Here is a 16,730-nt window from a genome sequence, read left to right on the forward strand (position 1 = left end):
AATAGATGAGTCGACTTATTCAGAAAATGAGACAATTTATTTTTTTACTTATATTTGTAAGATTAGTAAAGAAAAGATAATGGTAAATTCAGAAAAAGTATCTTTGAGATATATTAAATATTATCAGTCATGATTATTCATATATTTCTTTTAATAGGTGGTTCTGTTTCATAACAGAAAATGTAAGGAATTTATTCTGAAGGCTCATACCAGAAAACACAAAAATCCCAAAACAATAAAGACCAAAAACAAAACCCCTCAAAACCTCCCAAACAAGCACGCAAACAAAAAACACATTTATGTCCTCTTTTGACTTTAATTTTCAAATTCTATCTGGCTTTACTTCAGGTCTAGTGAGTTTGGCTCCCATTATCTAAGAGATACAAGGTCAGGTGATAGATCATTTTTTATGTAGAGAACACTGAGCATCAGTCAGATCTTATGCACATAATCATTAACTGAGTAAAAGGATGCATCAAATGTCTCAAATTTTCAATTTAACATAATCTCTGATCTTCTATATGTCAGAAGGATTAGGAGAGATTACTAATTTAGGGAAAAATATTTGATTAGTTTAAAGCTATTAATAAAATCTCTTCAAATGCAGATGCCATGGCTAAATGAAAGATATGCTGTCCATATTATTGGTGTCAGATATACAGCAGTAGCTAGCCAACAAAAATGCATTTACACATCCAACATTTAGTCAAAAGCACAAGAACTGTCACTTCTGGAACAATCATCATGTCAAATTAATGTGGAAACACAAGGTAAAATCTATATGACATTTGACAAGAGGTCTCCAGGCTGATAAAAAGAAATAAAACAAAAAAAGCAAACAAAACAAAAGGAACAGAGCATGCTCTATCAAAGAGTGCACTAAAAAAGGTGCAGTTACCTGACCAACTGGTTGTAGATATACAGCTGGAATTTGGGATGAAGGTTGGGAAAACAGACACTGAGAGAGGCCCAGTGATGAGACGTAAAGACAGAGAAGAAGTAGTGAACAGGAGAGCAGTGTCTACAAAATAAGGAGGAAGATTTTTAAAACCAAGAGATCAAGAGGTAGGAAGAATGAGAAAGGGAAAGCATAAGAGCCAAGTGAAGAATTTTCAATATGCTTCCTAAATAACATTATAAGCTACTTGGTAAAGCACGTGTTATACTCTGTGTGACATAAAAAACATGTACTTTCACAGATCTTACCAATGGTTTCTGAATAAACATGCCTTTCTTCTCAAATATGACTTAACCATTATGTGTCTTTTCAGTTTAATTTACTTGTTTGTGAGTGATGAGAAGTACAGTGTGGGACTAATAAATTTTCAAATAAGGTTTGAACCATGAACCTAGTATATCAGCAATTCTACTAAAATAGGTAACCCTAAGCAACTGATTTTATATCTGTACCTTGTCATATATTTTAAGCTTGAAATTAAATCAAAAGTACATTTGCCTTACTTAACTGTACCATCACAATCCATCCTAAAAACGTTTAAACCTATTTGTAGAAGAAAACCTTGTTAACCTCTAAACATAAAACTGCTAACAAGATCTCCTTGCTTTAAATCTAACAAAGGCCCATTTAAATAATAATGTTAAAATACAATGCCCATTCTATAAAATATCAGGATGTAAAATTAAGAAAAACTGAGCTAGTCTCAATAAATACTATCAGTTAAAAAAATGCTATGAGCTGGGTATGGTGGCGCATGCCTGTAATCCCAGTGGCTCGGGAGGCTGAGACAGGAGGATCGTGAGTTCAAAGCCAGTCTCAGTAAAAGTGAGGCACTAAGCAACTCAGTGAGACCCTGTCTCTAAATAAAATACAAAATTGGGCTGGGCGGGGTTGGGACTGTGGATCAGCAGTAGCCAAGCTCCCTTAGCACGTGTGAGGCGCTGGGTTCGATTCTCAGCACCACATAAAAGTTAATAAATAAAATAAAGGTATTGTATCCAACTACAACTAAAAAAAATATTTAAAAAATAGGGCTGAAAATGTGGCTCAGTGGCCAATTCCTCTTGAATTCAATCCCCAGTACCCTCCCCCCAAAATTAAAATAAAAATGCTATGGACAGCTCAATCATAAAGTTAAAGGTAAGAAGAAAATTCTATACCCTAAAGTTACAAAAGTAGAAAAAATAAAACCTTTTGTCATAGTAAGTAGATCACTATACACATACACAAAAGGATAAATAAATCTAAAAGTTTGAAAGGTTAATTCTCTTTGACAGAGCATGCTCCTGTTCACATGCACACAACAATAATTTGTAGATCAAGGCAACATTTATTGCCTTGGAAGGGCAAGGAGTAATATCAGTATGTCACGGAAGTGAGAAAATCTAGGTATAAATCCAGTCACATTTAGATTTTAAGAAATATATATATATATAATCTTGCCTATGCATATCTTTAGATAACAGACTATTTTAATGTCTATTTCCCCACATACAGTATTTTACTTTCCCCTTCATTTATTTACACACGCAGGCACGCATGTATGCACGCCCAACTGGATTGCCTTGATTTTCTGCACTGACGTTCAATGAAAAACATTGCTGCAAATTTCAGTAAGACAATGCAATTTTCCTTGCCATTCTTTATTGATGTACAATAAACTTATTTTGATGTTCATTATCAAAATATTATGCAAAACCAAATGTTCTTAGCAAAATGTTCCAAAAAATTTACTCGTAACATTCAAATGTGACACCCACCCTCTTAAGTGTGTAACTGCTAAATGCATGCATGACCTAGTACAAAAAGTAAAATAATATTTTACACGTGAAATAAAGTGTAAAAATATACAAGTTGAAATTTTTTTCACCCCCAATTATTCTTCCTATTAAAATAAGAACTGACATTTACTTTTCAATTATAAAGATTAAATACATTCAAGAGCTCTTGTTTAGAAATGAGGAACAAAAGAAATGACTAATAGAAAATGAAAATAAAACAGTTTAGGAAACGGTGTAAGGGAAGTTTTAACCTAATTATAAAGTTAGAACTTCTTCTCCCAAACATTTCTTTGTTTACAATAAAAACATTCTCACAACTAAAACTTTAAAAGCTGAATAAAGGTGAGACAAAAAAGCAGTACTTTACCCTAAAGTTAACAATCACTCAATACAAAGAACAGGTAAGAAATAAACAAAATTTATGAATTATGGATATATAAATGTCTGCTAACATAAAATGACACTAATATTCTTTATGGCTGCTATCAAGGCAACCCCCAAGAAGACCTCTGATGGTAACAGAACACTGGATTAAAATTAGATATACAATAAATGTAATCTAGTACAGAAATAATTATGTTCTTATAATGTCTGAATTTAAAGAATTAATTACTAAAGAACTTGATTGACTAAGTCACACCAGCACATAGACTTGTTCATGCTGCTATTCGACTATAGTAATAAGCCATCTAGCACTTTTCCAGTTTCAACAAATACTATTCAGAAGGGCAAGTTTCTACTGAAGATATGTAGTTATCAGTAATTAAAAAAAAAATTGTAAGTATAAAAGCAGATATGTTAAACTTTAACTAGCTGAAATCCAGAGAGCAGGGTTCTAGTTCTAACTCTGCCATTCTGCTGTGTGTGAACTCAGGCAAGTCACTTAATCTTTGTGGGCCTTAAATTTCACCGTGTCAAACAAAGACAAGTTCCCTGAGACCTCTTCTAGTTCTACCATTTTATGATTCTTTCTACATTCAAAAACCTCCCACTTTTTAAAAATAACATGCTACAACATCATATGACATGAAAAATTTTCTCCCACTGAGCTAATACAACTATGAACAGTGTTCCAGCTATAATTTGAAAGAAAAAAGATTATATAAATTTTAAATGATAATTGTAGGTCTAAAATCCTTCAAATCTGAAAGAAAGTAAATAAAATGAAAATTTAATACCTTAAATTGTTTTAAAATTCCTTCTGTAATTCTTTAATTCTATATTATTATAAATAAAAATAGAACATAGTGCTTTGAATCTTAAAATAAATTTTTCTGAATTTTTAAGTGTATATATATATATATATATATATACATATATAATATATTATATATATGTGTGCGTGTGTGTATATTTTTTTGGTACCAGGGATTGAACTCAGGGCACTCAACCACTGAGCTACATTCCCAGCCCTATTTTGTATTTTTTATTTAGAGACAGGGTCTCACGGAGTTGCTTAGTGCCTTGCTTTTGCTGAGGCTGGCTTTGAACTTGCCATTCCCCTGACTCAGCCTCCCGAGGTGTTGGAATTACAGGCGTGTGCCACTGCATCTGGCTTTTAAGCATCTTTCATAATACTTGAATGAGAAGATAAATTAGGGCAAGAATAGTACTGATGTAAAACAAAATGCAGGGCTAGGTTTGTGGCTCTGTGGTGGAGTGCTTGCCTCACATGTGGAGGGCACTGGGTTCAATCCTCAGCACCACATAAAAATAAAATAAAGGTATTGTGTCCACCTACAACTAAAAAGAATATAAAAAAAATACTGCAGTTTAGCTTTTTCTATAGTAAAACCTATTTATTACTTAAAATTGTATAATAATTTGCATACAATTAAATAAACAAAATAATACAGTACACTATTCTTGACCGAGGAACTGCAGAAATTAAAACACAACATTATACTACCAGAATTTATTCAGCTACTACACTTATAATAGAAACTTCTCTAAGACAATTATATTAATCTAAAGCAATGTTTTTTAATAAATTATTTAAGATAATTCTTTTTTTAACTATTTATTTTATAGTTGTAGTTGGACACAATTCCTTTATTTCACTCATTTATTTTTTATGTGGTGTCGAGGATCAAACCCAGGGTCCCGTGCGTGAGAGACAAGTGTTCTACTGCTGAGCCACAACTCTAGCCCCTAAGATAATTCTTAATATGGTATTTTCTTTAATAGACTATCCAAGACTCTACTTTGAAAATCCTTAAGTTTTAAAGTTCAGCAGATTAATGGTAAAGATTTCAAAACTGAATAGATAAACCATAAATACTTTTATTTATTTATTTTTTTGAGACACGATCTCACTAGGTTGCTAAGGCTGGCCTTCAACTTGTAATCCTCCTGTCTCCGCTGCACAACTAGCTGGGATTGTAGTCATATGCCAGTGTACTCAGTTTATAAATACTTTAAGACAGAATAATATCATAAAATATTTCTCTGCTTAACTTTCTGGTTAATTATTTAAATTAAATAATTTGTCCATTTAGTGTTTTTTCTTTTCCTTTTCCTGGTACCAAGGATTGAACCCAGGAGCACCTAAACACTTGAGCCACATCCCCAGCCCTTTTTACTTTTTATTTTTGAGACAGAGTCTTGCCAAGTTGCTTAGGGCCTCATTAAATTGCTGAGGTTGGCTCTAAACTCATGATCTTCCTGTTTCAGCCTCCTGAGCTGCTAGGGTTATAGACATGCACCACTATGTCTGATGCATTTCATCATTTTTCTAAGCAAATTGGGAAGTATAGAAGAAATGTTTAAGATGTTTTGACACTACCAGCTAATTTTTTCATGCTACCTTGGTCTGTAATGAAAGGTAAAACCAAAAAATGCTTATACTTTTTATATTAGAAAGTACTTCCTAATTAAAAACATATTTAAGTCTGAACATATTCATGAAAATTTCCTTAATATGCTCCTTCTGTCAGTGAAAATTTCTCTTTCCGTTCTTAACTTCCTTAGAAATAGATCGCCATATACTTTTCTAAATGATCCTTCCATGCATTCTATTTTCCAAGTAAGACTGTAAGCTTTTTGAAGGCAGGGTTTATCTTGGTAACCCTCAGAACTTAGCATATTCACAAATTACTCAATAAATAATTGCTGAGGGAGCAACCACATAACTAACTTGTTACACAGAAGAACAAGCTACTGTTAACAAATGAAAAAAAAAAAAAAATGTGTGGTGTCTTATTTTAACTAATGCAGCACTTCAGAGCTTCATATGCTCAGTAAACCATTTTCCTGAAAAGGAACTGGCAAAATAACAGAAGTCACCCATATGTTGCTTTGTTTTTCAACAACAACTGTTTCATAATTATAGGTAACCCAGTGTTATTATAAATAATGTTTGTCACAGTAATTAACAAAACTCAAATTCACTTACAAGTAAGACAAAAGGGAAGGTTGTTCATTCAGTGGCTTAGGTTTACTGTGTGTCTTTTACAAACCTGTTTTCATTATTACTAATGTCTTTCACATTTTGAAATTCTTTTTGCTTTTCACTATATTGAAAAATGGAAATTACTTATAAATGTCAATTCAATAATTACGTCAAGAAAAGTCATATGTTAGAAATATAAAGTTTAATGAAGGCATTATTGTCTCAGTGAAACATTAAAGAACAAATCTTTTACCAAGGCCAAAAGTGATAATATTGTTTAAAAAATATATCTGCTATAAAAATTAGAGCTCAGAAGGCTAACAATAAGCAATGACATATAATAAAAAAGTTCTCCCAAAATGTTAAACTTCTTGGGAAGGATGATTACTCTTTGACAGGTACTTCATATCAATAAAACAGGTCTGACTGCCTTTGCAAATCTATGGAACAAATAATAGTACCTGGTTACAAAGAAGCAAAGGTTCAAATAATTTTATTATTAGTCATCTACTATAGTAAGCTAACTCCAAAATCAAGTAACTCTTCACTTCTTGAGCTGACATTCCAACATCAGTTGGAGCTGAAGGAAATCTTAACTCTAAAATTTTCATAATATAAATGGCATTAAAATGCTAGTCTTCCCACTACTTTGTTTCAGGGATAGAAAACAATACTGTAATGCACTATGTTTTTAAACACATAACCAATTTCAGAAAATACTCTTGTTCATCCCTACCACAAACTCAACTGCATTGCTTCAGACATCAGATTAAGAAAATCACGGCTAGGTGTGGTGGTGTATGCCTGAAATCCCAGGAGGTGGAGGCAGGAGGATCAAAAATTCAAAGCCAGCCTCAGCAAAAGCAAGGTGCTCAGAAGACCCTGTCTCTAATAAAATACAAAATAGGGCTATGAATGTGGCTCAGTGGTCGAGTGCCTCTGAGTTCAATCCCTGGTACCCAAAATAAAAAGTCACGGAATGTTTCAAGGATTATTCTCCTTGACAAAGTCTACTCTAGTAGTTGATAAGACAAGAAATACAAAAATTATAGTGATTAATATTTGGATTCTGTGACAACACTTGGAGCAGTCAATAAATCTAACCTTAAATTTGTTATTTAGGGTTTTTACAGATTTAACCAAATCTAAAATAAGCACTACAGAAACTGACCTCACAGACTAAGATTAGCAATTTCTTCTACAGGTGTTATTAAAATTTTAGAATACCATTCATAGAGACTAGCAATGAAGGTTTTACTGAAATATAAAAGCAATGGATCAATGGGAAAAAAAAAAATTACCCCTACCTTCCCCGCAACATTTACCATTCAAAGAGTCTTGGAGGCAGATATAAAATGTCAAATCAGTGATAAAAATTATTCTAATTTTGAATTGTAAGATCTATGACTAGTGGAAAATTTTAATCAAAAAAGGAAGAATGGGGCTGGGGATGTGGCTCAAGCGGTAGCACGCTCGCCTAGCATGCGTGCGGCCCGGGTTCGATCCTCAGCACCACATACAAACAAAGATGTTGTGTCCGCCGATAACTAAAAAATAAATATTAAGATTCTCTCTCTCTTTCACTCTCTCTTTAAAAAAAAAAAAAAAAAGGAAGAATGCATTTTCACCCAAATTTCAATAAATTCTTATTTAAAGAAACTTTACTTGACTTATCCCACAGAAATCATCTAAAAAGAAGTATTAACATGTACAATATTTAGTTTTTACACTGTTAATTTTTTTTTTTTTTTTTTAAACTAGGAATTGAACCCAGAGGTGCTTTAGCACTGAGCTACATCTCCAGTCCTTTTACTTTTTATTTTGAGAAAGGATCTCAATAAATTGTTTAGGGCCTCAAACATGGGATCCTCCTGCTCAGTCACTGGGATTAGAGGCACCTAGCACACATGAGGCACTGGGTTCGATCCTCAGCACGACATAAAAATGAAATAAAGATTATGTGTCCACCTACAACTAAAAAAAAAAAAAAAAAAACACGAAATACCAACATATAATTGCACTTAGAGGAAATAAGGAATTTTACTCAATAATTACTTGACTATCCTAAAACTAATTAAATCAAAGGTAGGTGCCACATATAAATATAAAAAATTATTAAATTTGGCCAAAGGATCTCAAGAAAACAATTTAAGTTCAGTCTGTGGTTCAAATTGCTAACTTAAAATGGCAGTCAGTAAAAATTTCTAATGATTCTTTTTCCCGTATTCAGTGGGTTTCAAGGAAGCTAAATATGGGATAGTGATTATAGAGGCAAGTATACAGCCTATAAGAATCTAATTTATAACCATATTTAATTTAATGAATACTAAAAGAGTGAACTATCACATAAATGTAATTTTATATAATCAAATCTTATATGCAACTGAGCTACATTCCAGTAGGAGATTTTTTAAAAAATAATTCTTAGAAATGTTTTGGAAGAATATTAGAGTGCAGAATCTTTCCACACCCCAGAAAAATCTCAGAAACTGACAAGGTAAAAATTTTGTTCTACCATTAAATTAAGCTTGAGAATTGCCAAAGATCAAAAGGATGTCAATTCAATATACCATTAGTTGCTCCCCAAGTTGGTAGACATATGCAAAGAAAGGGTACATATTCAAATACTACTTTGGCTTTTTAATAAGGAAACTATTTACATCAAAATGAGAAAAACTGTTTCATAAATAAGATCTACAGTTAATTAACTTCTAGGTTGATCCAACATTTCTGCTAAAATGTTACTGAATCCATCAAACATTTTATCTTGATCTATACAGCATATTAAAAAATGTCATTTGTTCTTACTACTTGCAGTGTAACTAAACAGGATATATTTATAAAAATGAATTACTTCTCATCCATGCGGCTTCTCATTTTCTTCAGTTTCTGCATGATACTGCTAGTTTCACTGCTGGAGATTGACATGGGAGAAGGACTACGGGTCTCCACATCAGTTGGTCCAGGACTAGTTGCCTTATTATTTTTTGTATCATTATCACTATGAGAGTCCTGTAAACAAAAAGAAGCAAACTTTTATTGGACTTCAAATGGATCTTAAAAGATCTTAAATACTGTCAATTCAAAATTAAGTTTAAATTTAAAACAATGTTTCTAATAGTAATTAAAATTAAGACATAATTACTTAAAAAAAGACAATTATTTAAGGGACAAAAATATACTACACACTTAAAAATAATTAAAATGGAGCCTGGGGTTGTAGCTCAGTGGTAAATGGCTTACCTAGCACATGTGAGGCACTGGGTGTAATCCTCAGCACCACATAAAAATAAATAAATAAAGGTATTGTGTCCATTTACAACTAAAAAAATTTTTTTAAAATAAGAAAATGATTAAAATGGGAAATTTTATGTTACGTATATTTTTATAGACTGACTATATCACTTGTAATTTTAAAAATCCACAGAACTCCAAAAAGAAATAAAAAACTTCTGCCAGTAATAATCTAGTTCCTAATTGTACTCTTGTTTTTAAAGTTAAACCACATAAAAGGAACATAAAACTAGACACTGTAGATATATAAAACACATATGTACAGACACAAAGACTGAACAAAAGATGTAATAACTTACTTTAAACATACTAAGGGATGGATTTTTTTTTTTCCTGGAAGAAATCCTTATGGAAAACATATTTCACAAATTAAAAATGTTTGTAATGAAAACATTTAAAAACTATGGGTTTAATCAATACATTACTTCTGATGGATAAAAAATGAAACTTTTTCCTTAGTATGTCTTTCCCAAAATAGTAATTTATACTTACAAATTTTAAGGCAGATGGGTGGGAATAATTATGACTATTTTTATTTGTGAAAAATGCAAACAAAGGACAGTACTTCTTTCCATTCTGCTTCCTGAACTACACAGTTTTAAAGTCATCAGATGGAGCAGAATAAGGCATGTATGTGTTCATGTGAGGGTAGAGGGAGACAGGGGCCAAGAGTGGGTGTGATTATCTGAGTGAGATGAAGACAGTATCTCATGCACCAGGGCAGCCTGAATGGGGAATCAGAGTCTAAGCAGGACAACAAGAATGTCTGTGTGGAAGTAGGTTAGCACATGATGTCATGAGTTCAAACACAGTAAGGATGGCTTCCCCACAGTGAACTTCCTGGTATAGGTGTCAGAGTCCAAAGAATAGAGGAACAAAGAGATAGGGAATAGGGAAGTCAAAGCCCAAACACAGAGAGAAGGACATTCACCAGTTATCTGTCAGATAAGAGAATTCTAAAATAGAAAACACACAACAACAAAATAGTATGAAAGTTGTGGCACTGGTGTGGAATTGGAAGTATACGTATAAACTCCTGATTTTATTTATACATGTTTATTTTACACACACACACACACACACACACACACAGAGAGAGAGAGAGAGAGAGAGAGAGAGAGAGAGAGACAGTATGTAGTTAAAACTAATATTTCTCCGAGATTTATTGCTTAGGAAGAGTAAAACCTAAAGAGCAATGAACAAACCAGATTTTGGTTTCTAAATAATCTTCCTCAGAATATCAATTAATTTTAAGGGTGGGGCAGAAATTCAAAATGATCCTGAAACATCTTGTTCCAGAAAGCATGTAAATACTCTGGGATGATGAGACATAGCAAATGGACAAAGAAATCTGCGTGGAGAAGTTTTTAATAGCCCAATTTGAGACAAAGTGAGCATCACATAAATAATAATAGTAACAGATTGAAAGCCCAAGTAAAATAGGAACTCATGAGTTAATTTTGATAAAGGTAAGAGAATAAATTTAAACTATGCACAAGACATTTACATAGTTTCAAAAATATTTCTATGTGAAATACCTATTAATGCTGAAGGGAAAGAAACTTTGTAATTAAGTCTGGCAGATATCACTTTAATCAAATGATCATCATCAATAATGGAATCAATCAAAATTATGTACCACCTAAATGAATGCAAAAAGAATAACATTGCTTCTATGATACACCAGCCATAGATGCACAACCTGAATCTAGTCATGAGGTAACATCAGACATAGCTCAGTTAAGGAACATTCTACAAAATAACTGACATCATATTGTGTGGGCACAATATTGTTTTGTTTATTTATTTATGTAGTGCTGAGGACCAAACCCAGTGCTTCCTCGCACGTGCCCAGTAAGCGCTCTATCACTGAGCTGCAGCCCCAGCCCCCTGTCATATAGTCTTCTAATGTATCAAGGTCATGAGACTCAAGGAACAATTCCAGATTGAAGGAGACTAAAGAGACATGAAAACTAAATGCAATATGTGATTCTAAAGTTACTTTTTCTATAAAGAATATCATTTGAGGGCTGGGGATGTGGCTTAAGCGGTAGCGCACTCGCCTGGCATGCATGCGGCCCGGGTTCGATCCTCAGCACCACATACAAACAAAGATGTTGTATCCGCCGATAACTAAAAAATAAATATTAAAAAAAATTCTCTCTCTCTCTCTCTCCTTCCCCTCTCTCACTCTCAAAAAAAAAAAAGAATATCATTTGACAAGTGAAGAAATTTAAAAGGGCTGTAGATAAAATGGTAGTAATGTATCAATATTAATCTGTTAGCAACTTATTGTCAAATGACTTAGAAAATTAGAAATCTTCATACTGTTTCAAATTTTCCTGAAATTTGGCACTATTCAAAATTTAAAGTGTATTTTAGAAATCAAAGTGGAGACATTAGATTTTTAAAAGTTATACTTCTATATAATTTAGGGTTTTCCAGCACAGTATACTGACACTTTATTTATTGATTTTTTTTATTAAATGTTTTTATTTTATTCATTTATATGTAGTGCTGAGAATTGAACCCAGTGCTTCACACATGCTAGGCAAGCGCTCTACCACGAAGCCACAACCACAGCCTATACTGACACTTTATAATACCTTAGAATAGATCCAAATTTTGTTCTTGTCTAAATATCTCCTTTGAATCTTACATCATTATAATATTAAAGCCAGATAGCTAACATAAATAGCAAAAAAAAGAACAAAATGGTCTCTTATTAATTCTGAGGAATGTATTTGGATTGATGAGCAAATCTAGAGCTTTCTGTCCCAAATTTGTTCATAAATGGAAAACTGCCACGTCCAGTGCAGCCAAACTCTAAGTTTCTGTGAGGGGCAATACGGGGTAAGAAAATAAAGACTAACACAGTTTGTGAAGATAAAATAGCTGGGATCAGGCAGAGTGCTGCTCTCTGATGGAGAAGCAGATCTAAAGAGTTAACACCAGCTTTATTTATATACATCTCATTATCAGGTTAAAGACTACGTAAGCATTATTTTTTTGTACTCAGAAAGTTACAAAACTATAAACATCTATGCAGCTTTTCCACAGTTGTAATCCACAGTTGCTGTGTGCAGTGTTAGGAGCTTTGTGTTATGCTCAAGAAGATCCCATTGTTTAAAGTTACTCTTAAGCAGGTAAGCTCAGGAGTAGCAGAGCTGGTGAAACACTGTGGTTGTCTAGCATGAGAATTCTTTTATCCCTGGATAAAGGTGCCTATGATCAAGATCAAAGCTGATAAGACTCTTCCACAGAGCCTCCTCATACAGGGCATTAAAATGGCAGCTAGGCATCCTATGTCCTTTGCACAGAAACATTTCCAGGCATCAGACATGCCACAGCCACAAGGTCATCAAAGACCCCCAATCTCAGTCACTGTTCTCCACAGAAAACATTTTAATCTAATATCAGAATCATGTGGCCCTTTCAAAATATGAATATTTCATGTGGTAGGAGGAGATTCTCATTAAACATAAAGACACATACATAGAACTTTATCCTAGTCTGTTATTATATTACACTATTTGAACATGAGGTGGAGTAAGCCACTGGCAAGCAACATGGAAAAGGTCACAAACTAACTGATAATAATTTCAAGTAACTTACCAATTTACTCTCCCCTGCAGACTTCAACTTCTCCTGCAATTTTATGGTGGTCTGTCGGATCCTTTCTATCTCCTCCTGCTGCTTAAGGATCAGCTGCCTTTCCTTTCGAGCTGCCTTGTTGGCTTCTTGAAGACGTTTAATTTCTGCCTAAAAGTTTAAAAAGTTAGGAGAGGAATTGAGATTTGAAGGAGACAAATCCAAAGTAATATTTTAAAAAGAAAAATCCAATCATCAGATGTATTACAATAAACATATATAGAATTTCTAGGTATACATAATAACACTGAAAAACTTCAAAGTAGTGAGGAAGAGTCTCACAGAACCTCATTGCTAAATAATTTAACATGATTTCTTAATTTAAATGATTATTAATTAAAACACAATGATAATTTCATAGTCCTTCTTAAACTTAACATACCTTTCACACTTCTCCATAAAAGTACATGGCCTTTACATCTACCTGTGTAACAAATGCATATCGACTAAACTAAGTAATGTAAACATTATTCCTTTTTTAATATTTATTTTTTTGTAGTTGTTTGTACACAATAACTTTATTTTATTTATTTTTATGTGGTACTGAGGACCAAATCCAGGGCCTTGCACGTGCAAGGCAAGCACTCTACCGCTAAGCCACAACTCCAGTCCCGTAATGTAACCATTATTATCCACAACTCCAGCCCCATAATGCAACCATTATTCTAATGCTACACACTTAGACCCTTACAATTTTTCACTATTCAAAATAATGCTTTAATAATACAACTGTTTCATACTATGGAATAGTTCTTTAGAAGAGAGTCATAGAAATAGGATAAACAAATCAAAGATGATGAATCATTTTATGGACCTTAAACCAGTTTTAAAAATTGCTTTCAAAAAAAATTATAGGCTGGGGTTATGGCTCAGTGGTATAGTGCTTACCAAGCATGTGTGAGGCACTAGGTTTTATTCTTAGCACCACATATAAATAAAACAAAGGTGCATTGACAACTAAAAATATATTAAAAAAAAAAAAGAATTGTTCCCACTTACAATGTCATCAGAAACATTTAAGACTACATTACACTAATCTCTCTCCATCTAACTTTGGCTGTTAATAAAACAGGCAAAAATTGCCATACTTCACTGCTTATACCTGTTCAAATTTACCTGTCCTTGTTTTTCAAAATTTATTTAATTCTTATCAATGAGGTAGACATAACAAGACACTAAATTTTTTACTTATTAGTTTAATCATGTTTGAAAGTTTTTTTGAAACCATCTGAAAACATAGCAAAGTACATAATAAAGATTCACACTTACAAAATTCCAAATTAATAATTGTTAATATTCATATTTTCTCCTACTTTTAAAATTTGTACAGAAATATATTACTAACTTGTAAAATTTGTAAACAAATAAAACATTGCAGAGAAAACTATAATATCATGCTACAACTCCTTTGGAGGTAACCATTATCCACATAAGTTTGGTATCTATCCTTCAAACACATTCTTGTTTAAATTCTTCTAAAAATATTTATGTTTATTTACTAAGAAACATATTCCATTTGTTTGTAGGTTTTAAAATATTTTACAAATAATCTCTTGTGTACGTATTTACTAGATAGCATTTTTTGTTTGCTTGTTTGTTTTTTTTTTTTTTCCTGGTGCTAGAGATCAAATTCAGGTCTCTCACATTCTAGGCAAGCAAGCACTCTACCACTGAGTCACAGCCCAAAGCCAGATATTACTTTTATTATCCCTCCATGCTAATTCACACCTTCTAATAATACTGTATGAAATCATGCTGGAGGAATATACATTTCATTTTCTATTACCTATATGGTTGGATTTTAAAGTTGTTTTTATTATTTTACTATTACAAATAATGATGCAATGAACAGTCTTACATTTTTTGTTTCTTTGGGGGGAAATTTATGAACTTCTCTGGAGCAGATGCTCCCTGAGACCCCTTCAGGGTAAAACTAATTTTATAATACTAAGATATTTTTCTCTTTTCCATTCCAATGAGTACATAACAACTTTATATGATTTTGAAGACAGTAACTACATTTTCTACAATAACAACAACAACAAAAATTAGGAAAAAAAATGACATTCGGGTTTTTGCAAATCTGTTTATTGTCTGGCTTGATATTTTAACATCAAGCGTTGGTCAACTGGAAAATCTGTTCGCTGCATTATGCAGATTTTCTAAAGGTTGGCATATTTCCTTAAAAATCAGATTAATTAATATCACCATTAAACTCAAAAGAAAAACAATTTAATATTGGGTAACATATAAAAATGTTTCATGGTTTTGACTTTGTTTGAAAGCTTGCATATTATCGTTGGTAACAAATATTCCAAGTTGTTTTCTTTGAAGTAATCAGGCAAACTTGGTTCATTTTTAAGAAAATACTGTCAAATAACTAAATCTGAATGAGCAATTTGCTGGTGAATCATGAGTAAAAATGGCATTTCAGGGGAAAAAATATAGCTAAACTTGAAATTCAAACAAGTGCATAAATACTTTTCCTTGAGTTAATTACTGTACTCTAGTATCTAGCATATGTGACTAAATCTAAATCATGGTTTTGCCATTTCTGTCACACAGAACATAGAATATGAAATAGACTTGTCCTCAAAATCAAGATAAGGGCTGGGGCTGGGGCTAGGTGGCATAGCACCTGCCTAGCATGCATGAAGCACTGGGTTTGATCCTCAGCACCACATAAAAATAAACAAATACAAGACATTCTTTCCATCTACAACTACAAAAAATTTTTTTAAAAAGATAATAGAATAAATATATTTTACTACCTAAATCAGGACATTATTAAGCATAACTTGTGCTCTATACTGAGGTATCTCTTAGCCCTTTTTATTTTATTTTAAATTTTGAAAATAGGGTCTCGCCAAATTGCCCAGCTGCCCTTGAAACTGTGATTCTCCCGCCTCAGCCTCCTGAATTGCTGGGATTATAAGCTTGGGCCACTGGCCTGGTCTGCAAAACTTACTTTTCAAACTGCAAGTGTGTGGCAGTGAAGAACATAACAATCACCAAACAATCTGGTGCCCTGAGTTATGCTAAGGCACCAGCAGTTCTACTCAGACTTATTTTTGCATCATTTGTTCAAAATGTTGACACGATGAAATGGACAAGTTCATATTCTAGTTCTCCTCCCCGCATCCCCCAGCCCATTACTAGGGATTGAACCCAGGGCTTTGCATATGGTAGGTAATTACAGTATCACTGAACTGCATATTCACAGTCCCCTAATAGTACCATTATGAAAACAGTTCTGAGATTCTGAACCAACCAATACATAAATTCACCCAAATTGAGCCTAGAAAAAAAACTATATTTTAATAGGGTATTCTAGGAGGAAAATGTTTGTTCCCCTTCTGTTATAGTTGGGATAAGTGTCTTTCAAAGGTCTACATGTTAAAGTTTTGGCCACCAGCTTGTGGCACTACTGAGAACTAGTGGAACATTTAAGAGGTGGGGCCTAGGAGGAGGAAGTTAGGTCACTAGGAGTATGCCTTTGAGGGGGATATTTGAACTCCAGTTCCTTCATCTCTCTCTTTCTGTTTCTTGGTCACAGTGAAGTAATAGTTTCCTTTTCTTACGATGAACTCCATTATCAAAGACCCAAAGGCAACAGGGCCAAACTGAAACCTCTGAAATTATGAACCAAAAAAAC

General features: G+C 33.1%; 1 protein-coding gene across 2 annotated transcripts in view; it reads right to left on the reverse strand.

Annotated features, from left to right (window-relative positions):
* The window catches only part of Cep350 (centrosomal protein 350), a 163,598-nt gene that overhangs the window by 49,940 nt on the left and 96,928 nt on the right, over window positions 1-16,730 (reverse strand). Inside the window, exons 26-28 of one of the 2 annotated variants that reach the window (XM_076872831.2) lie at window positions 13,040-13,186; window positions 8,985-9,142; window positions 899-1,021 (exon numbers count right to left, since the gene is read on the reverse strand). In XM_076872831.2, the coding sequence (XP_076728946.2) occupies window positions 899-1,021; window positions 8,985-9,142; window positions 13,040-13,186 (428 nt within the window). The remainder of the gene's footprint in view (window positions 1-898; window positions 1,022-8,984; window positions 9,143-13,039; window positions 13,187-16,730) is intronic. The other variant, XM_076872833.2, reaches the window with a different exon arrangement.

The sequence above is a fragment of the Callospermophilus lateralis genome, chromosome 13, assembly GCF_048772815.1.
Source record: "Callospermophilus lateralis isolate mCalLat2 chromosome 13, mCalLat2.hap1, whole genome shotgun sequence".
In the NCBI taxonomy this organism is placed as follows: Eukaryota; Metazoa; Chordata; class Mammalia; order Rodentia; family Sciuridae; genus Callospermophilus; species Callospermophilus lateralis.